The sequence below is a fragment of the Manihot esculenta genome, chromosome 1, assembly GCF_001659605.2.
Source record: "Manihot esculenta cultivar AM560-2 chromosome 1, M.esculenta_v8, whole genome shotgun sequence".
Lineage (NCBI taxonomy): Eukaryota > Viridiplantae > Streptophyta > Magnoliopsida > Malpighiales > Euphorbiaceae > Manihot > Manihot esculenta.
The window spans coordinates 28,635,917-28,659,736 of NC_035161.2; the positions used below are offsets into that span (position 1 = coordinate 28,635,917).

A 23,820-nucleotide genomic window follows, 5' to 3' on the forward strand; every position below is an offset into this window, starting at 1 on the left:
TTATTTTATACGTCTGGTATGATAAGATAAGAATTATGAGAAAAAATAATAATTTTTAAAAATTTAATTAGCTATTTATTTTTGAATTAAAAAAAATAAATAGAGTGACAGTGCATTACACAGAGTTTAAGTGTTTTAAAAATTATAAAAATTAATTTATTAATTATAATATAATAGAGGAATGTACTCTTTTATTTATAAGTCTCCTTTTGCAACTTGGGAAATAAATACATTTTGAAATGATTATATTTTATTGTACATTACATTTACAGGCAGGCAGCTTCTTGAATCTTTGGGCTGCTTTCACTCGTGGTTTGTTCGTTATTATTATTATTATTTCTTTTTTAAAGAAAAAAATAGTAGTTGAGTTTTGACTGAAACTCCCCTTCTTAATGGAACCCACAGGTACCAGCCCCAGCCTAGATAGTAGTTGCTAGTTGCAGCCATGCCTCTGCGTTACTTTTCTTTTCTTTTTTTCTTTTTTCCTTCTTTTTTTTTTCCTTTTATTTATTTTTTGTGCCGGAAGATTGTTACTATTTAAAACAAAAAATAAATGACAAAACTTAAACAGGCAAATATAAAATTATTCCAAAACCAAAAACAGTAAAAAAAAAAAAAAAAAGAGGGAATAGTTTTAAGATAATAAAAACGTTTTAATTTTATGTATTTAATTTTATAGCATTATTCTAAGACATAACTATTGAAATAAATAATTATTTAAGCAACAATTGTCTTTCATATTTTGAAAAATTGTCTGAAAAAATAAAAATGATATTATAAATAATTAATTCTATGTGCTAAAATCAGATGTCCATCTTTTTCATCTTTAAATATTTAATTAAAATTAAGATTAACCTCTAAATTTAAAATTATTTATAATTCTCCCACCAATCAAATTTAATAGGTTTAACAATTTACTACTTACAAACACCCAAAAAAAATTTTATTTCTAGCGTGAAATAATATATCTTTTCTTTTCATTTAACTATTTCTTTTTTATTATTATTCGCTACGACTACCTAGTGAAAATTTTCATGCTTCCAATTTACTCTTTTAGGCCAAATCTCTCTTCAATCTACATTAAATATTGTTTTCAATTTAAACACCAAAACTCTTAATTAGAGTAAACTTAGAAAGTCTCGTATTCAACTCTAACTCTAATCGATTCCCTACTCCCTTATAACTTTATTTAAGAAAAAAAAAAAGTTTACAAATTGAACACCGGGCAGGAGAGACTTGTGGGTTTGAGAGAGAGAGGGCTGGGACAAAGGAAGATTGTATAAATATCATAAAACAGCAAATCAATTCATAAATAACATACTAATTGTCCAGATATACAAAAATAATTGGTCCATGGTTTCTACGATAATGAAAATTCCACCCTTGGACTTTGGGGCAGCTTTATTAGCATGTTATTGCTCATAATAAGAGATCCATTTCTATAATCATCAGAGTCTTGCATTACGGAGCTGTTGCTTTAGCATTGGTCGAATATATTCCTGGTAGCCATCAGGCACGACCGAGTCATTTAGAGGATCCTTCCATGCTGCTTCATAGAGTTTTTGATACACATTTCCATCATAGCGACCAAGAACCGACCCAAGGTAGTGATCAGTGTAGTTAAATGCGTCAACAAGTGCAATTGCATTTGGACGGACCTAATTCATCAACAACCCATTTCTTTTCTTATACGGCATAAATGAGAGAATATGCAGAATGAATTAAAGAAGAGAAAAGAAAAACCTGGGAATATAAAGATCTGAGATGATCATTTGCAAGTGAAGCTTGCTTGGGTGTGATGCATCCAGTTGATAGAAAATCTCCCAGATGTTTGTGAAGGAGGTTCAAAGCATAAATATTACAAAGAATCTCCAACTGCTGTTTCACTCCTTTCCCTGGAATGTCTTGTTCCAATTTTTCAATAAACCTGGCGATGAAAGAATACAAGCACAGCAATAAGAAAAAAAAGAGAATGAGGATCAACATCCAAATTATTCCCAACCGGAAAAAAAAAAAAAAAAAGAGGCAAGAAAAAGGAAACAAGGATTTTATACCCCCATATTTTAAGTGACAGGAAACACAGTGACAATAATTTGAGAAGCATGAATCAACTGCATAAAGAGGATAAACTTACTTCGAAACAACAATCAACTGGCAATGAGCAATTGCAGCCTCAGCAAGATCAGCTGACAGTTCCGCAAAACCTGAAGCAAGACGAATAACAAATGAGAGCACACAATCCATACACACCATATTTCATAATCAAATTCTTATCTCCTTTTTCAGCTCATCAAACAACTAAAAATTGCTAGAAAAAAACTCCAACAAATTAGTTCCTAGAAAAGAAAATATAAATCAAAGTAGAGAAGCCATACCCTCTTCAGGATTCGGAAACTTGCTAAGGCTTTGAGCACGGGCAACACACATCCTAAAAGCTCTGGCTTCAAATGCCTCCAATATTACACTAGGCTTTGACCAATCCTCAGCTGCAACAGAGAAACAAACACCATTAAGGCCACACATATCCATATCTTAGAAAGCTTTTTCAAATAAAATACAATCATGAGAGTCTTCAATCTTTGTGATCCCATATTGACAAGATAGCAAAATATATCTACACATTGTATTTACAAAGCTTATATTATGATCTTGTCCAATATACACTATACACTTAATTTTGTTTCAACAGTTACTTGAAATAGTACAATGACAGCATGAAGCAGCACATGACATAGGGAAAATAATGAAATTCATACCCCTTTGAACAATACAATGACACTGCAAAAGGTCCTCTGCACGCGCCATGTAAGCTGTTGTTCCCACAGGCTTCTTTCCAGAACCCAGCTGAGAAACAGTCTTCATGAGAAACCTAGCAACCTGAAAGAATGTTGTACTATCAGCAGCAGTTGAAAAATAAAATTCAAATCCAGCAACCAAAACTCATTTCCTTCATGCAACCTACCCACAATAGGTTCACCAGTCACCACATATATAGATAACCCAATTTGACCTGGACCTTTTGTTCAAGCATGTCCCAGGTCTACCGATGCTAAATGAATAAGCATGTTCTGAACCAGGGGCAAAGCCACATTTAAGATATGGAGGGCAATTGCCCCCTTGCACAATTTTACCTTTAAAATTTAATATCAGCTCCTAAATTTAAGCTTAAATAAAAAGAAATAATTATTTCAATTTTATTCCTCTTATACTCTAGAGAACAACTTAAAAACTGTGACTAAAAGACAAATAAAGTGATAAAAAGCTGAGTAAAATAAATTTCAATTGTGAGATTTGAGAACAAATTCTCAATAAAAAATTTTCCACTTTACATCGCCCAACTATTTCATAAATTTGTTTTCTCTTCTCTCAGTTTTAATATTTACAAAAAATTAATCATGTTTTTGTGATTCTTTGTATGGGTTTTTCTCAAACCTTCTTTCTTGCAATTGGGTAAATAATTGTTATAATAGTTGGTTCCTACAATTATTAAAAATCATTATATTGTAATGCTTATAGGTGAATAATTTTCATTTTATAGGTTATTATTATTAGACTTCCCATTATTATGCTAACAAGAAACACTATTATAATTTATTTTAATCTCGTTAATCAATTATAATTTTGGAAATGATTGTAGTTTGGCAGTCTAACAATTTTAGAAATATATTCCACCTCAAACCTTTGCTTTACCAGTTGAACAATTTAATAAAAGATAATGTTATTACAATATTAGGATATTTTAGAAACGATCAAGGTAAACGAATGTTAACTATAAAAATATACCAAACATGAGCTATTAGGAATTCAATCAAGTTCCATATTTTCATATTGATTTCAACTACAGTAATAACTCCAAGGAAATCAAATCCATTTCTAATGGAACAAACTAGGACAAATATTCATTCTAATTTTGATTTGAGAATTTAAATTGAATGGGCTCTTATTTATCCTTTTCCTGTGGAAGTTTGTCAAATTACCAAGTAGAGATTTTAGGATCAAGGATAGCATTGCGATACATGTACTCGTCCTTTCATAAGAATGCTCATTTGTCCTTTTTCGGTTCTTAGGCTTGCCACAACCCATGGTGCCCTTTAAAAATTCATTTATTCACATATCAAAAAAAGAATGAGAACAAGTAGTGTTCCACAAACCTGTAAAAGCAGCACAACATTGTCTCCTTCATATGTACAGGCTGGAACGTAAACAGCAAACAACTCAGGAAGCCCGCTGGAGGTAAGGTAACCATGTCCCCCACAAAGTTTCCTACATTCTTCAATGGCATCCTGAAGCCAAAATGAGTCCTAGTTAAAAGGAATTTACTTTTCTTCTTCCTTTTCTTTTTGGAGGATGGGTGAGTGGGATGTTGAAGGCTGGAGGGAGGGACAGAGAGAGATTAAATAAAAGCTAAAGAAAAAGGAATTTGATATACGAGCCTTTTTTTTCTTTCTTTTTTTTTTTGGGGGGGGGGGGGAGGGGGAGGAGGGGGTTAACGTTATTAACATTGACGTACAGCGGTTGCAGAAGTGGTCAAAGACTTCAAACCAGCAGTACATGCATGAGCTTCAGGCAACGTTGAGAAATCACTGGCTTGCAACCTCTGGGTTACATCCAGATAGAGCCATTTCAACCATTCACCAACAAATCTGAAAGCATATGCAGAAGCAAGCAACGGGAAGAGTCTACTTTGCTGAGTTTTGTAATCAATCACCTGAAAGAGATCAGATATTGGGAAATTACATGCGTTTCGTTTTATGAGAAAATTAGAGTATAATTTCCAAGCAACAAAGCAAAGACCGGAAAAATGCAAAAAGAAAACTCGAGATTTCTAATTTGAAACAAGTAAACAACATTTCAATTTCCAACATTATTTGCCGTGAGGAGTACAACATGCAGCAACTCCAACATGTTATGTCACAAATCATGCATAGGACCAGCCAGATTTGTCTGATTTCAAAAATCCATGAAGCTTACATTAAGATTGAGGTGATATAAAAAACAAACTTTTAACAACATTCCCAAAATTTTAGCAATATGGTAGAATACATCATGCATGCCAGTTGCCATGCATATGTAGTAAGTTTGCTCACAGATTTTATCAAAAGCATTTTCTCATAAAGGAAAAATTTCACAGAAGCAAATACAGCAAGTTTTATAATACCTGGGTCTCAATACCACCATCCTGAGAACCAAATTGTCTGCGAACAGCACTATACCTTGTAGCAATACAAACTGCCCGTGATAATGCAGAAGAAGCATCAGATACAATTGTCTGCCGAACGTACACCATAGTGCCATAAATTAGTTGCCGTGGAACATTAGATTGCACACATTTCCCTTCCCTTGTAACCTGCATTACTCTGTAATATTTGAAAAATTTTCATATAAAAATTGAAAAAATGATGATGAAGAAGTTAGCAGACGTGTGGTGTGTGAAAGAATACAATTCAAACTTAGCCTATCCTCAAAAGTTTGAATATTACAGCGACACTTAGAAACCACCCACTTGATTCAATTTCCAAATAGGCAGCAATTCAAGATAAATGGTTACACTTATATGAAAAGGATATGAAACTTCAACTCATTTGGGATGAAGAGTTGAGAAAGAGGTAATGAGAACCTACCGCATCAACATTTGGTTCCTTGGGATTCGCACATGATCAAATCTTAAAACACCATTATCCATGGTATTATATGCCCCACTCCCAAATTTCATTCCAATATCACCTACTGTTATGCCTGGAAGAGGCATGTGATCATCCAAACTCCGAAGTTGGACAATAAAGCCTGCAAATTGATTTTTTTTTTTTACATAAATAATTGTAGTGAAACTCCAAAACCTGAAATTTGGAAAAAGAGGTGTAGGTACGTACCATGTACTCCATGCTCTTGACCACCAGTTATAAGACGTGCATAAACAACAGCATGTGTGGAAACTTTACCCAATCCACCAGGCCACCACTAGAAATAACAAAGATTAAAAATTTAATTTATTTGTTGTCTCATCTATTCAATAGACTTTAACTTTCATTCCCTAGCATCACATGGAGATGCAACCAACTTAAAAGAAAAAATGTGATATTTATTCTACAACTAAATGGAGACAGATAAGACAAAATTAATCCACTTCAATTAATCCGTCAATACTCTAATTAAACAGTTTACTCACTTTGCTTGAAGTTAGTGTAGGACTATGAATGACAAATTCATCTGTCGCGGGATCAAATGTTGCAGTAGTTTCAAGCCCTTGAACATTGGAGCCATGGCCAAGTTCTGTTTGTGCATAGCAGCCGATTATTTGCATCTTGTGTGCCAAAGGTAGCCACTTCTGTTGCTGATCCTCAGTGCCTTGTCCTTTAATTGCTGGAACAAACATTCCCTGCTCCCCACCAAAGAGAAAGAGAGAGAGAGAAACAGAGACAAAAACAGAGACAAAAAAATTAGATGGCGAAAACATATTAGTTGTCCCTTTTATAAATTATAATGCATTCAGAACTCATTATGCAAAAGATTACCTTGACATTCTAATATCATTCTGTTACACTATAATGATTCCAAGAGATTTAGTAAGACTCCAATGCCAGGTTTCAAGTGTTTTCCAATGCAACTAACATGCTTATGGAAGTTAGAACGCAAAACAAGGAACAAATCTTACCCAATGAAGATCTGTAAAAGCAGGTTCATCCACATAAGACCTCAACTGATTGGCCTCTTCTTCTGTAATAAAGGAAATTTCTTGATTAGAATATAAACAATATATTTTGAGTCACATACAGTGGAAATACCCAATGAAAGTCCCACCAGAAAGGCGAAGCTCAATGATACGTTTCCATGCATGAGCTGCTTTCCTCAAAGTGTTTTTAAACAACACCTTCCTGCTTAGCATTGCTCTGTTATCCTTTTGAAACACCTGGAAACAACAGCCGACAAGGGCAGATGGATTGTGATAAGGACAAGTATCAAAGGCCAAAAACAACCAGCGTAGGTACATACATATGTGTGTGTGTATATATATATGGATATGGTGGCAAAACACCAGGGAGTGCTCAATTATCCTGCTGAATTTGTTCCTGAGGGAGAACTTGGGAAAATATCGAAAGATAAAAAATTAAGAGCCCCAAACTTCATCACTTTTGCTCAAATTGACTGTTCGTGATACTCAAATGGTCAAACCTGCACTCACGTGGTTGCAAGCACAAGATTTATATCATTGAACCAAGCAAAGAGAGATACAAATAAGGAACAGATTGCTATCCGAGATTTCTAAAGAACAAATTCAGAAGCTCAAATTTAGGAGTGCTCATCATGATGACAACCTCTGAACTAAGCAATCAACGACAGAGACTAAAAATTTTGAAAACAAACAGCAAAGGAAGAATGCGGTGAATTTGGTTGCAGGTCTCCACCTGCTTTTAACAGCAAATTTTCCCCCTATTTCAGGATTGATAACAATTTACCAAAAACCAAAGAAAAACGTGACTGCTTGGCCACTACCGAGCATAACATTTCTCATTCGTGCCATTTTCATCTTTCAAGTTACATATCAGGTCACAGAGGTAAAACATAACAGGCAGCAAATTAGCTCCCCATAGCTGGCAACGAGCAAAGGAAGTATTGCGCAACTAAAAGAGCCTGATCAATTATATGAATCCAAACACAATTAAGAATTTAAAATCTCATGCTGCAGTCTTATAAGTCAGCTTAGTCGCTCAAGGATTGCACTTAGAACAAAAGACAGAGCATCAGCTAGCTTGAAAGTTGAAACCTGTCAATTTCACAGGTACTGAACTCGAAATTGTTGAAAACGCAATGGAGAATGAAGGATAAACTGACATAGGGAGAGGGAGATTACCGGATCGCTAGCGACGAGACGAGCCATGCGATCGGAGACGTCGAAGGCGTGGCGGGAACCCGCCCAGACGATCTTCATCTCGTCGACATCAAACTGCGCCTTGTTCCTCTCGTGAGCCAAGTAATCGACGCCCTCCATCGTTGGAATCCAAATAACTTTGAATCTGATGTCGTAGCCGGCAAATTGGTAGGTGATCGGAGTTGGCAATGAAAGAAAAGAGGAAAAAGCATAAAACTGTATGAAAGAGTGGGTAAAAAGACCTTTATATAGAAAAGAGGGCCTTTTTGACGGGATAATGTCATAATGATACTGGGAGAGGAGAGGATATCCATTCTCGATGACGATAAGTTCGTTGATTCATCGTTTCGTTTTTGTTTCCCAAGAACTCCTTTTTTTCTTTTCATGATTGTTGGCCACGTGGACGACACGTTGACTTCGGTACACTGGGTAAAAAAATTTAAATATTTATGTTATTAATGATTAGAACTAAATATTCTAAACTTTTTTTGAAAGCAAAATATTCTAAACTTTAATACGCATAAAATTATATATTAAAAAGAATTAATAAAAAAACTCTTTTTTAATTTTTACAATTACATACTAATTTCAAATATATTTTACTATTATTTTTACCATTAATATCTAATAAAATTACTACATTATTTATTACATTATCAATACGTTATTTTACTATATTAATAAATTTTATATTATAATTATTATAATTATAAAAATTTAAAAGATTAAGATGTAATTATAAATTTTTTTAAAATTTAAAATTTTTTATCATTTTATCTAAAATTAAAATATTATATTATTATTATAATTTATTTTTTAAAATTTTATCTATAATTTAAATTTATTATTTATATTGATTCAATTCTAAATTAATTTATTCCTAAATTAATTCTTTTTAAATCTACTTAAAATATTATTATAATTTAAAAAATATATAATTAATAATATAGTTGAAAATAAATTTTTTTTTTTAAAAGTATGGTTTAGAATATAGTTATAATTGCATTGTATACTAATTTATTAACTAATTAATTTTTATCCTTAAAATATATTTTTTAAAATAACTCTTTTTTATAAAATATTTTCAATTATATTATTAATTATTTATTTTTTAATTAAAATAATTATTAGAGTGAATTTTAAAATAAATAATTTAGGAGGTGGATTAATTTGGAATTGAATTAATGTAAATCAATATATTTAAATTAAAATAAATATAATAATAATATAAAATATTTTAATTATTATAAATTTTAATTTTTAATAAAATAATAAAAAAATTAAATTTTAAAAAATTTTATAATTATACCGTGATGTTTTAAATTTTTATTAATTATATTATGAAATTTGCTGGGGTAGGAAATGACATGACGATACCATAAATAAACACAAATTAATTTTAACTAAAACTAAATAATGTAATAAAAAAATCAAATTAATTTTAACTAAATTAATTTTAAAATCAAATTATTTAAATTTGATAAAAAAATAAAATATAATTTTAAAAACATTTTTATCAATAATAAAAATTACTTTTACAGTTTAAATTTTCAAATTTATTTCATCTCTTCTCATATCTATAATTTATGCTTAACTCATCATCCAAAATTATAAAATTTATGTCTCAAAAATCTATGTGGCAGTAACTAAGGAGATGGAGGAGCAGCCACAGACTCGAGCACAGAGAGCGGCGGGCAATGAGAGCAGTGGGTAACGCGACAGCGAGAAAAGCAATTGCGCTCCCAATGACGGTGCTCCTGGTGAAGGTGGTTCCCTGGTTGAGGATATGTTGAATTTGTTGTATTGTTTGATGTGAAGTTGTATAATGAATCCACTGCCACGTTGTTGACTCGAACACACGCAGAGAGGTTGCTGCTTGACTTACGATTATGTGACTGATGATGCTACAAATCTACTTGGCAGGAGGAATGTGGACATGATTTCCAAGCTTTGGGGTTACTGATTCGGCGCCCTGTCTATTCCAGCTTATCTCATAAGAATGAGTTGCAACAGTGCATCGAGCATGCCAAGTTATGGCTTGTTAACTCCGACCAGCCAATTGAGCCTAATGCTAATGTTACTTATAATTTCTCTATTTGTTATGGGTTTGGTTATGATTATGTGGTTTTTTCAAAAACGTTTTGAATTTGTTAGTTTTGCAGATGCACGACTGAGGGAGAGGATGAATAAGATTATGGCTTAACGTTCCCTTAATTTTGTTTTAGGGACTATATGTTGAATTTTAAAAAAGATAAATTCATTAATTATATATAAAAAAGTAATTTAAAAAAAATTATAAGAGAAAGGTTATATGATATATTTTAGAAAATTGTAAAACTAATTATTATGTTTTGTAGAGATATGAGTAAAATTAAAATACTTTTTATATATATCTCAAAAAGAGAAGTAATCAATAATTTAAGATAACCTGACATATTTAGGAAGACTGAACAGAACATAGTTTCAATTAATTAAAAGAAATGAGAGAATAAATTACGAAGAATTACTCCACTAACTATACCTGCGCTTCAACTAATATTGCCGAATAAAGCCTTCAATCAATTAGTTCAAATTGCTTTTGTAATTGTTTTACAACTTTCACTCGTAAACTTTTGTGCTCGTCAAATACGAACACTCACTCTTGCTCTCTGAATCATAGTAGAACAGGAAATTACTTTCAGAAAACATAGTAGAAAATTCGTGTTAAAAAACTGCAGTTTTCTGCTTATGTAGGACCTTTCTGTCTGAACTGGCTAGGGAACTTGTTCATTCCGTTTCCTTCATGTTGTACTCCATTGTCATTTGCAACCAAGCATCAGCTACGTTATGCTGCAAAATATGCAAGCGGCAGCCTCGGATTCATCAAGCTTTCACAGCCAAATATCATGTTGCAATCAGATTAGGACGTTCTGCATACATCAGATTTCCTCATCAGTTCTATGCTCTCAGCAATAGTTGACCCAGCAGTCCCAACAAAACCCAGAGAAGCACAAGAACAAACACTTTCCTCTATGTACAATAGTATATTCGGCAAACTCTGGTAAGAACAATGCATCTTCATCTTCCTCACTCCATTAATCCATGGAATATCTCCAAGCCTCAGGCCTCGCCCTGCAACTGCAATTTTCTTTGCTGTTTGTATCACCAAGTCATCTTCTTCTCTCAGAAAGTGTAACTTAAAATGGTCTAAGTCACTAGCCAAGTCACCTAAGTAACTCCCAGTCCAGTTCCGTTGAGGAAGATCAGTCATTAGAAAAATATGAATGGGTTGTGGATCCGTCTGCTTCAGAGATTCCAACTTTTGTTTCAGGCCCATAAAAGTAGATTCCCAGTGGTTCTTGAACTGACCATCTAATAATCTGAGCTGTGCACAGAGAAAAGGCGCTTTTATGGTCTCCGAAGCAAAAATCTTCCCTGCACTTAAGATTTCAGGAACAAAGGGAAGAAATTTACTTTTCTCGATCAAGGATTGTATTCTTTGATCCCTCTGCACATCATGGATATCAATATACAGCTCTGAACCCTTGTATGGGGCAGTGAAAAGGCTTCCAAAAGCCAGGATAGTGGCAGATTCAGATTCAGAACCTAGTCCAAGTGTCTTATGTACATCTCGGCGCCTCCTAACATATGAAATGTTCTTCCTCTTCTTGAGTTTCTCATCAGGTTGGAATGCATCGAATACTCCATCCTCTTCACCATTTTTGTAAGTCCAAACTGTGGTTCTGCAATCTTCATCTACAGCATACAAACACTTGTCTATGTTACCATTAACCCCAGATAGTACAGATCCACACTGCCTAAGGCTCTCGAACAAAGAGGACTGTGCATTTAAATCATTTATACAAGTGATATCCTTATTCACACTGCACCACAAGGATGCAAAAATCCTGAAATCTATGGCTCGAACAGAAGAAGGCACCAATGATGAAATATCGACGATGTCAACCATAGAGACATATCTGCAAAGAGCCAAAGACATGACATAAGGACCAATCAGAGAAAGGGATGACAATGACTATTCATACCAATGTTCTAAAATGGAAAGAGTGCAAAGGAAATTAGCCAGACTTCTGGAATTTAGCAGTCTTTTGTCCATAAATGGGAATAAATCCTTTGCTTTAGCATCAGAGAATAACACATTAAAACATAAAGCTTTTTTTATCACTGTAGATTGAGGCAATGATCATTAGGATGTAATCAAAGATGTCATACATCATGTCTCTAATTTTGCTACACCAAAGGGATTTTTTTTTCTAACACTCATTGTATCATCTAATCTCCATTACTTCAGCTAATGTAATGTCCATTATATACCAAAAATAATGTGTAACCACAATTACTTTACTTAACTACTAACTTTTTTTAATTTCTATTCCCACCACCCTTACTGCCACTGCTCACGCCATTGCTGCTACCATCACTACCAAATGAACAAAATATGGAATTAAAAATTAACATCCTACGAAATTAGTTTTCTCTATAGCAAATCAAACAGAGGATTAAATGACCCTTTCATTTCATTACATTCTATTCCATTACATCCTAACAAACACAACCCATTTTATACATAGAGAACTAACCATACTAGGCCCTAGATGAGGATTGGGATTCTGCAAACAAAACCTATATCCAACTGGATCCGATAAGAGTGTTTGTCCTAGTTGAGCTGAACATTTCAATCGTCACATATCCAACCAATAAAAATAAACGAAGATTCTATACCTTCTTCAGTTTTTCTTTTATCTTCCTATAGTTCTGTCATAGACCAAGAAAAAGAGACAAATTTAACAGAATTGCACTGTTATTAATTAAGTAAAGAGCTCAACTACATCCAGTATTCAATACCAACACTCTTTCGTTAGTCCATATGTACACCGTATGCATTAAAACTAAAGGAAACCCAGTAAAACCCAGAAATGAGAAATCCAAAACCTTTTCAAATTAAAGAAATGAATATTGTGGACATGTACAAACAAAGATCCAAATCTGCATGCGCCATTATAGAGACTAGAGAGAAGCCAACCAACCTCCCAGTTTTAACCAGTTCAATCGCATGATCCCAAACGGAAACCCTAATCTCTTTAGGTCCCGTAACCCTAAATTTAGGGCAACTACCAAGAGCAACAGCATGGTGATCAAGAATAGGAGGGACAACTATTGTTCTATTCAAAATTCCGGCCATAAGTATCCCATTCTTGAACTCCGATAGCTGATTGCTGAACCCACTGTGCGGTGCATACCAGAGGAACTTCTCTCCTCCGGTGAGGGTTTGGAATCTGGTGCAATACTGGGTATTATGCAAAACATAGTTGGGGATTTTAGAATGGGAAGAGAAGAGGACAAAGAAAAAGAAGATCGAAAAAACAGAGATAAGCAAAAGAAAGAGTGGAGATCCATAAGGAAGAGATGTTTTTTTCTTGTTCCATGATTTGGTAGTGTGTTTGTGGAAATTTAGAATGCTGTTCATGGCTTTTGCGACTTCTAGCTTCAGGCTAAAGAGGTTGTAAGCTGCGTTTCTGAGATTGAAAATGGAAGGAGGTTTCAGAATTTGGGCCATTGGGCCTTGGAAGTTTTCTATGACTTTAGAGGTGTCTTGTTACTTTAAATTTAATCCACTTTGTTTATAGTTTATAAATTTCACCATTAAAAGTGTTTTTTATCAATTCATCTAATAATATTTATTTATAAAATAAAAAATCACTTTACAAAAAATAACATCATTATAAAATATTAGATATTAAAAAATTAATTCTAATAAATACATCATTACTAAAAAGTTTTATTTTGCATCGGTAATATAATAAATTATTCTCACTGATCAGGGAACCGTAATCAAACCTAAGTTCTCTGATAACATTGACTATGCTAGTTTTGGCGCTAGAAAATCAGCACAGCAGCAGCAAAATGGCATACAACTCCAAATTAATATAGACGTTAAAGATTCAAATAATTTCTGACAAGATGCTAAAGACAGCCTACGTAAAGCTACCAACTAAAACAAGCTACTAATACTTTCAGGAGAAAAAAAAATTATTAAAATATCCCAGAACAAATATGTTATGAACCCAAAACATACTGCACATTTATTGTCTGGTATAAACAGCAAGTCTCAAGCTCATCAGCACTGAGCTACTACACCTACAATCTCATCTCCGCCAGAGCTGCCTTTAAACTGCATGGATGGGACTGCTGCTTGAGTTCATGTTTGAAGAATTGGAGCTTGTATTGGCATGGAAAGCAGATTGTCTGGATGATCCTTCAACCAATTTTAAGGAAAGAGAAGGGCCAGTGTCACCAATAGATTCTCCTAAACTCAGTTTTGACATGCCAACTAGCTCATCAACGTTGATTGGGCTTTTTGAATGTACTGCTGTTGGCTTCACAACCTCATGCGTCTCCTTTTTACTTGGCTCCCCACCATACCCTGACCAAAGTGGAAATGAAAATGGGAAGAATGGTGGGAAATAAGCAGGGTACATAACTGGGTAGAAAGACTGTGAGCTATCTGGCTTTGGATTTGGAGGAACAGCTTCTGCCTCATTGGAGTTGTTAGAATCCATTGATTCACATTCTTCATCCAAAGGAGGAGGAGCGGGTAAAGGATCAGGACTATCAGTTTGTGTTTCAACCTGGAGATCGTTGACAGTCAAGAACTCTTGTGAAGCCATTGGAGTGTCGGCTGGCTGCAAAATAGAATAGGGTCAGAAAGAAACATAGATCAGAGAACTACAAGATAAAGACCAAAAAATAGAGGAAGGGGGGAAGTCCCATAAAGCTCCAAATATCCACAAAACTAACATGAGAAAATATAGAATGAATGTTTATCAATAGAAGACTATAACAGCATATAATCATGGCATTAAATGCATATAAAAACCTAACTTTCCTATGTGAAAATGTTAAGGTGAATCAGACAAATACCTATACAGGAAAATTAAATCATCTCCATAGCAAAGAACAGCATATTCCTCATGTCCTGTATAAGAACAATAACCATATAGAAATATCTAGGCTAATGTCCAAGGAAACAGAACTTGCTCCTCTATGGTCCACCAAAAATTAACTTGTGAGAAGACTAAAAGGACAACACATAGCTATGGTGAAACATTATGCAATAGTTTTTAAATCAAGTATGAGTGTGTTGGCACATGCATGAGTTTGAATTAGTACAGGAGCGCATCTTCAAAAAGAAGTAAAGGAGGGTGGGGGGAACATGTGGTGCTCACTTCATCAGCCACTATATCAAATAGGCTGGATCGTCGTTTCCTCCTAGAAACATTGCTTTGCCTGATGAAATATTTTTGCGCATGACTGGCCACCTGAGTAGGTGTCCTTGATATAACATAATTGCGTGCAATTCCACGCCAATCACCTTTGCCAAGCTTCTGCAAACCAAGTAGAAACATCCTATGCTCCTCTTCGGTCCATGGAACACCTGCACAAGTTACAATATGTCATTCAAAATAAATAGGTGGATATGCCAATAAAAACAACACGATAACTAAAAAAGCTTTGTAGAATGATTTTCACAACAGATATAGACTTTGGTTCAAACTATTTTCATAAAAGCTTGCTCATTCTTTAATTAGTTAGATTGAAGCTCCATAAACAAAAACTAGACTTATGAGTCATGAATATGATTGATACTCATTTGAAGAGAATAGAATAATAAAATAAGATATCACAAGGTATTTCAAATCTACACTTATTCCACATTCATAAAGTGAACCATCGTTGCCAAGAATGCAATATTCTCAGGTTGTGATACAGGTATGTAGAATGTGACATGCAACTTAATGAAAAATCAGGTATGTAATGGATAGGCTTTGTTGGTAATCCAGTTTGGTTCTTAATATGTGAATTATATTTATGAGGCATAATTCACTGTTGAATTACATTTAGCATATATATTTATTAAAAAATAAGACATTGCTTTGATAAAAAGCATTAATTAATATCATAATTTTTCCAACCTGACAAACACATTATTTAAAATATAAAATTTAAAAAGTGATTTCATTTATTATTTTTTTTATTTTTATTATTATTATTAAAATAATTTTAGAAAATGCAACTAATAATTACTAGTGTCTGTATTTCCTAAGAACTCCCACCTTTGTAGTCAATTAATCAAAAGGGGCTTTATTGTATATTACTCCCTCACTCTCACCTAAGCCTACTAAAGAGCCATTTTATCTTTTCTTGTCCATATTGTTTATATTTCTCCTTATTCTTCTTGCTTCATTTTTTTTCTTCTCCTGAGCATTGTTATTGCTTCTCATCTCTGTTTATCTTTCTTCTCCTCCTTTTCTGTTCCTTTATTCTTTTTCTCTTTCATTGGAACCCCTATTTTGGCAACCTAGATCATGGCACCGAACAAAATTGGGACAAATATCTCACAAATCGGAACGCGGAACTTCGATTATGATACTGGGAGGAATGAGCGAACACTATTATGAACCTAATGCAGATTCATGAATGTAATCAATTGAAGAAAACCTAAGCATTATTAATTTTCAAACCTCTCCATCCAAAAAGTAAGATATGAATTGTGATAATATGCGGCTCACAAACATCTCAGACTCCAAGCCTAGCTAACACAATAAAGCATCACTACTTAAAATACTCTGGTCACTAAAGTTTTTCATGCATATATGTATTCTTCATTGTGCTTTAGTTATATCCATAAATCAGATCAGGACAAGCAAATTCACAATAAAACCAAATCATGAGGCATTTCTAGAATATGCAATTCAAATTACCAGTTCATAGTAACAAATCAGCACGCCATATGAAAGCAAACATACTTGAAATAAAAACTAGTGGAATCAAATACAAAAATAACCCCTCATGCGTCTTATACAAAAATAAGATAGTAAAACTTAGCAGTTCAAAGTCAGTGTTCTTTATCGAGGGAAAGCCATCAAAGAAAGAACCAATGCTGACAAGATTTCTTACTAACTAAGAAATGAAGAATAAATAAACATGACTAACCTATGAATAATGCAATGTTTGCTACTTTAAGCTAACTTAACCAATTTTTTGGAAAATAACAGCAAAGAATGTATTCCAAGTCTAGGTCTTTATTATCACAAACTAGCTTGGCAACAAAGGGTTATAGACAATACCATAGGTCCTTCTAATTCTAACAATTTGCAAAGGGGTAAACATTTCAACAACCTCCTCCATTTCTCCCCTTTTCTAATGCCAATTGGAACAAGATCATAATTAAAAGAATTTCAATTTACTAATTTCACTCACTAAATGAAATAAAAGCAAAAGTCAATCAAAGTTCCCACAGAAATCTCTTGTTTTTCTTTAGGATGAGTTCCAACATTCAGAAAAGGGTTAAGTTTTAACATTAAGAAGCGAGTTTGAGTAGTTAAAGATGATTGAAGAAGAGATTTGTCGAAAATTATGTTAGGGAGCTAGTTAAGGTAGTCAATCAAGTAAAAATTTATGGGGAGGCTTAAGATCCAAAGACTAATGAAGGTATACTTGAAAATTTTGAGTTACGAATTGCAGCTATCTATCAATGAAATCATTAGACCTCTACAATCTCAAGAGCAAAGATCCAATCTCAAGTCCAAAAACTCTACTGAAGTTGCATGTCATGCAAAAGAACTGATCTTTTAAGGTGGACTACTCCTTAGTTGATTATGTAGAACTCATGCCACGTTTTACCCCATGACTGAAAGTAATCTAATAGAAGCAAAAATAAGAAATCAATCTAAGCTCTAAAATAAATCTCCCTCACTTTCCTTGTTCTTTCTTACTCCAAGCCCAATATTTACAGCCTCAGAAAGATGCTTTTGTTTACTTGAATCAGGTGCTCTAAATCAGAATCAAGTTCCAAATTAACGACTTTTTTTCAGAGTAACATTTTGTATGCCATTTTCATTCTACTGTTGATAGTCACACGAACATAGCCATATATCCATATATTCTGCATCACATATTCTCTTTTCAAAGAAAAAAAAAATCAGACGAAACAATGATCCATTCTAAAATTAATATCTGAGAAGAAACCAGCTAAAGCTCAACTTAGCTAGAAAAGTAATAGAAGTATATCCTTCTGACCTTTCTTTCGCTCACGGCTCGAAGAAGAACCAGGAACGAAATCCTCAGAAGCGTAGCCGTCAGCAGTGCCACCGTGGTCGGGTGTCTCTCCTCCTGGTGATCCCGGGTTGTTGGACCCGGAAGCGTGGCTGAGAGACCCAGTGTAATGGCTTAAATTGCCCATACTAGCACTTTTCCTGATCGACCCATCGGTCAATCTCACCCCGAAGAGCTTGACCCCGCGGTTAGGGCAGGTCCGCGAGTTGTGCCCGTTGTGGCTGCAATGCGAGCACCGCCTAGTCATCGCTGATTCGGATCAGATAGGTGGAAATTTTGGTACTATCCGGATCTGAAAAAATCCGAATTTCTTGGCCCGAGAAATGGGCAATGGCGATGCCTTCTCTAGTCCCCCAGCTTTCGCAGGCGAGAGATAGAGAGAGAAAGAGAGACAGCAAAAGAGAAACAATATCCTTATATCCAATGTACATAATTTAGGTTATCATTATGGATAAAGGGAATTATCCAATGCATTGCGGAAATCTATCCTTTCTGCACTGCCGTTGATCTGGTCAATGGAAATGAGACTCTGGTTGTCCAAATATTCTACAAGTCCTCCCATTTCCAACGCAATAAATATAGCAATCATTGAATTTTCTTTTACACATTAAATTATTGATAGAAAATAATACTGTTGTTTCTGAATTTTGTTTTTTCTTATTAAAATCGTTTTTGGACTATATTTATGATTAAAATTTTTTATTAATAATTTTGAAAATAATATTTAATATTTTAATTATTTAATAAATCATAATAATAACAATTAATACTATTCCAGACACAGATTTAATTTAATAATAAATATATATTTAAATAAATTTAAAAGATTTTAAATTTTATTTTTTTAATTTCTATTTTAAAAAAAATAATTAATACCGATAATAAAATTCATATAAAATGTAACAGATAATCGATATATTCATAATTGAATTTTCATTTTTTCAATGTTTTATTTATTAAAAAAATAATTGTTATTTATAAAAGTAATGTTTTTTTCAACTTTTTTAATATAATTTTCATGTTAAAGTGTTTTGTTAAATAAAATGAAAGAAAAAAAAAAACTAAGTATTATAAGCAAAAATAAATTTATTATACACATTAGACATTACTTTTAAGTTATTATACTGTAAAATGTTTTTATTATTTAAAATTTTATTGGTTATATAAAGATTAAAAATTGATAATATGAAATTTATAATTCTGAAAGAGTCTTAACAATTAAGATATTTAATTTCAAATGAAATTACTTATATCAATATTTATAATCCTTTAGTTGAAATGAAATTTTATAATTTTCTGCTAATGAATAATTAAATAATATCCAATAGTAAAATTAAACAGACCCCAATTTTATTTAAATTGATTTCAAACTATATAAAATTAATTTAATAAATTATTAATGAAAATCATTTTATTTAAATATTTTAATAAATTATTATTATAAATAATTAAGTATACTTAGTAAATATTAAAATTATGGTGTCTTTCTATTGTTACTTGATTTTACACAAAGTAAAAAGAAATCACTTTGTTAAAAAAATATATGTATATATTGATTTAACATAATTTTATAATTTTTCTTATGAGTTTTTTTTTTTAAATGATATTGATGGCCGCTGAATTTTTTCACTCCGGTCTGTGGCCAGACCCATGGTACCAGCCTATTATTTGGAGGCCTTCAAGTCTCCCGCATGAATCAGGTCCGGTCCGCTCAGTTTTAAGATCGGACTCCAGTTATATTCCTCAATCGGGCCGATCCAGTCCATACGGTCCATTAAACAAATTTTATCTGAGCTCAGCTTTAATCCTATCTTTCGGCCCAGTCCGGAACTAGTAAGAAAACCGACCAATTTGTCCGGTGGGTCCATCCGTATGTGCATTCAGGGAGAATCAGAGGCTGTTATGCATGTAACAGGGATCTGATTTCCTCATACGTTCGTGTCAACGTGGCAGGGACAGGTGAACCAATGGTAGACATCACTAGCAGATAGAAAAAAACAATAAAAGGAAAAACTCTCCTAAGGAAAAAAATTTTTTGCTAAGTTTACATACCTTTATAAAATTCTATTTTTTTGATCTCATCATCAGATATTATTTTATAAACTAATAAATTTATCTTCATATTGTAAATTATTAATTATACACACCACCAAATAATTTATAATATTTCATATTTAAGTTTGTGATTTTAATTAAAATTATAAAAAAATTTAAGGAAATTTTAAGATGTTGAAAAAAATATAATGAATTAACACAAATTTATAACTTATCTCATTGTAAAATTATATTATTTTTTATAAAGTAATTAATAATGAAAAATGTCTAAACTAATAAAAAAAACTCATAAACAGAAAAATCGCATATAATATTTTATAGGAATACTAAATAAAATATTGATTAAAAATAATAGCCCGATAGGGTACGGCGTGATTACATTTAAAATGTAATAATTCTCTTTTTTCTTTAAATAATATAAATATTTTTATGTTTAAATTAAACGTTATAAGAAAATTTAAAATATTAATATTGTTTTAATACTTTTTACAGTCATCGAAAAATGTATTATATTTCTATTAGTGTAGTTAAAAAAATTACTAATTAATATTAATATTCTATACGAAAAAATAAAAATCTAATATTTTAAACATTCGATTTATTATCATGATTCGTCGTTTTACAGATAGATTTAATCTAAATATAAAGTTATTATACAGTTCTTCAGACTTTGTTAAGCCAGTAATCGCAGAATTATTGGACTATTAAGAACTATTGTATTTAATTTTATTTTTTTACAGTATAAAAATTAATGATATCATATTTAGTAATACACAATTTGTTTATATAACTACTTTCAAGTTTTAATTTTTTTTTTTTTAATTTATTGACTTGAGTGTCAGAATAATTTAGCGTAAGCATTCACGATTTCAAATTCTTTTTTCTTAGAGGTTTAACTAATTATAATACAATTCTATTTTTCGACCACACCACTATTAATAAAAATATCAAAATTCATATAATATATTTTTAAATTTTTTTAATTAAAAAATACTTTATTTATCTTATAGAATAATAATTTAAGAGACAATCAGGAATGTCAATCCAAATCTTGAATCTACCATGAAGAATAGACTCTCTAGTTAATAAATGGGCGGCTCTATTATTTTTTAATTTTTTGACTTTTTTATATATAAATAAGTTTATTTTTATATTAATATAATTTTTTTTTCATAATTAATTACTTCAAAAAAATATCATATTACAAAATTAAAAAAAAAAATTATGTTACATCATTTATATATATATGCAACAAACTAATCTTGCTTTACATAAACCAAAAAAAACATAAAAGATGTGTTTGCGCTTTAAAAGGTTTTTCAGTATGCTTTATTTAATCTTTTTTTTTTAATCTTGATTTACACAATGAAATTATAAATGAAAAAGTTCTCTTTATTTTTATAAAAATAATTTTTATTTATCATACATATAAATATTTTTTTTATTTTAATAGAATAGTTTATTTATCAGTTTATTAATACGTATTTATAAAAATAACTTAATAATAGGAGTGAAGACTATAATCAATAAAAATTTATTATTTTTAATTTGTTAAATAATGTAAAAAATAAAATAATTTATTTAAGATATATTTATATAATTTCACGTAAATCTTGTTAATAATAGCTAATAATGGAGATGAACATCAGTCGGTTTACTAAATCAACAATTACTAAAAATTAAAATTTTAATATTTATAAAAATTAAATTAAATTAATTTTGAATAGAAATCGATTTGAATCAAATTAATTTGATTCGATATGATGAATTATAGTTTTTAATAATTTTTTATTTTTTTAATATTATTTTTAATATTTTAAAATTTAATTAAAATATTTTAATATTAATTATAATATAATATTTATATATTATAAAAAATATTATATTATTATTAGTAATAAAAATTAAAAAAAAATAAATTTAAAAAAATAAAAATTAAATTAAAATTTTAAATTAATTATTTTTTTTCCATCTAAATCCAACGGTGCTCGCCTTAACGAATGGGAAGCTCGGTTTTCATATATATATTTGTATAGGAGGGTTTGTAATGCAAAGCTTATCCATCATCTTATCCGTACCTACTTGTCGTGTTTCAATGTGGAGCCCATTTCCATCCTTTCGCCCCCCTTCTTTAAGGGCGCTTACTTTTTTAAAATAAAATAATAAATATTGTTCTCTTTCACAATTACGTTTTAAATATTAAAAATTATCCCAATTCTCATCTCATAAATATAGAATATATAATAAATTAATATATTTATTATAATAAATTATCTTAAAATTGAGTCAACAAATGTTGGTAATTTATTTATTGTTATTCATTTAAAACAATAAATATTATATTAGTTTATAAAAAAATTGTAATTAATATATTTTTTCTGAAATACAATATTTATGTTAATATAATGTAAATTTTATAAAATGATTATTTTACAAACACAAATATCGCTTTATATAAATAATAAAAAAAATTCCTAAAAAAGTAAATAATAAAAGTTAAAATTTTTATAATGTTATAATTGTTTTTATATGGAATAGATGTTTCAAATTTATATTTGAAAATTTTCTTACATTTATAGATTTACTCTCATAATCAATATATTAATTTAAAAAATTTCAAATTCAATATGACAATTTTATCCTTCATTCAGGGGAAAAAAAAATTACCATGCCTTGGTGGACATTGGCCATGTGATCGGACAGGACGCCGATCACGGTCATGATTCAATCAAAACAGTTGGTGGATAGCTGCCGCGTGTCCTTTATAATCTAAAACAAAAAAGTAAAGGTCGTAAACGTGTCCCGTGAAGTTTGAAGTGAAGAAGCATAGAAGCAAGAAGTTCATGGGATCCTTACAGTACAAGTCCATTAGTTTGACCTTTGACCTTTCTCTCCGCGGTTCCATTTGTCTTTGTCTTCTCCTTCACAGACACGTAAGTTTTACAAGTATTGGTCTCATTTGGAGTCTTAACGGCCAACTCAAAAACAACATTTGCAGGTCACGTGCTTGATTGTCTTCTCCTTGTCCTGCGGCAGTGCAAGGAGAAATTATAATAGATAACAGATATCGTATTCCATGTAGATTACATGTCACGTGATTTGCACACCCTATGCATATATATATATAATATATCTTATTGATTATTTACCCATACACCTTATTGATTATTTCTTATTTTATTTTAATAATTTAATTAATATTTTTATATTTTATTTTTAAATTATAATAAAAAATTTATAACAAAATTTTATTACAACAAAGTTTATTTATTAGTTATTATTTCATTTTAAAGGTTAATGAATAAGTTTTTTAAATAGTTATTTACATAATTTTATACATATTCACAATAAAATTAATTTTAAATAATTATTATTCTATTCTTGTAAATTAAAATTTTAATATCTAAAATTTAAAAATATTTTAAAATAATAAATTATAAAAAATAAGATAAAACCTATATATTATATGTATTCCTTTAATTTTATTTAAAAAATATAATTATTAGAAAAATGATGTTACTTTTAACTTCGCTTTTGTTAATTAATGCGTAAAAAAATATTGGTTCTTTTGCTTTTTAATTTTTTTATTAAAAAATTATTCTATCATTGACGTTTACGAGCTGTAATATGATGTTTTCAATAAGAAAAGAAGCCTTGTGTGATCAATCTCAGAGAGTACCCTAGAGATGAGAGGCCACAATGTCTAGTGAATAGCGAAATCAATCGCAAAATGAACAGCATTTAACTCAAACTAATTAACGACCACGGGATCTTTTAGAGAC

General features: G+C 31.2%; 3 protein-coding genes across 3 annotated transcripts; all 3 read right to left on the bottom strand.

Moving 5' to 3' along the window:
- Positions 1–1,260: 1,260 nt before the first annotated feature.
- Positions 1,261–8,203, bottom strand: LOC110609551 (peroxisomal acyl-coenzyme A oxidase 1). The gene is made up of 14 exons (XM_043956456.1): positions 7,850–8,203; positions 6,799–6,907; positions 6,653–6,714; positions 6,167–6,376; positions 5,871–5,958; positions 5,622–5,784; positions 5,159–5,357; positions 4,511–4,708; positions 4,152–4,283; positions 2,757–2,877; positions 2,376–2,486; positions 2,135–2,204; positions 1,744–1,927; positions 1,261–1,658 (listed from the first exon to the last, which is right to left on the bottom strand). The coding sequence occupies exons 1-14, from the start codon at positions 7,985–7,987 to the stop codon at positions 1,449–1,451; spliced, it is 1,995 nt and encodes a 664-aa protein (XP_043812391.1). The 5' UTR covers positions 7,988–8,203; the 3' UTR covers positions 1,261–1,448.
- Positions 8,204–10,405: 2,202 nt separating this feature from the next.
- Positions 10,406–13,506, bottom strand: LOC110629261 (O-fucosyltransferase 30). Its single transcript, XM_021776173.2, has 2 exons — positions 12,895–13,506; positions 10,406–11,826 (listed from the first exon to the last, which is right to left on the bottom strand). The coding sequence occupies exons 1-2, from the start codon at positions 13,422–13,424 to the stop codon at positions 10,767–10,769; spliced, it is 1,590 nt and encodes a 529-aa protein (XP_021631865.1). The 5' UTR covers positions 13,425–13,506; the 3' UTR covers positions 10,406–10,766.
- Positions 13,507–13,772: 266 nt separating this feature from the next.
- On the bottom strand, positions 13,773–18,393 carry LOC110629264 (transcription factor KUA1). Its single transcript, XM_021776176.2, has 3 exons — positions 17,948–18,393; positions 15,094–15,302; positions 13,773–14,550 (listed from the first exon to the last, which is right to left on the bottom strand). The coding sequence occupies exons 1-3, from the start codon at positions 18,228–18,230 to the stop codon at positions 14,035–14,037; spliced, it is 1,008 nt and encodes a 335-aa protein (XP_021631868.1). The 5' UTR covers positions 18,231–18,393; the 3' UTR covers positions 13,773–14,034.
- Positions 18,394–23,820: the final 5,427 nt, after the last annotated feature.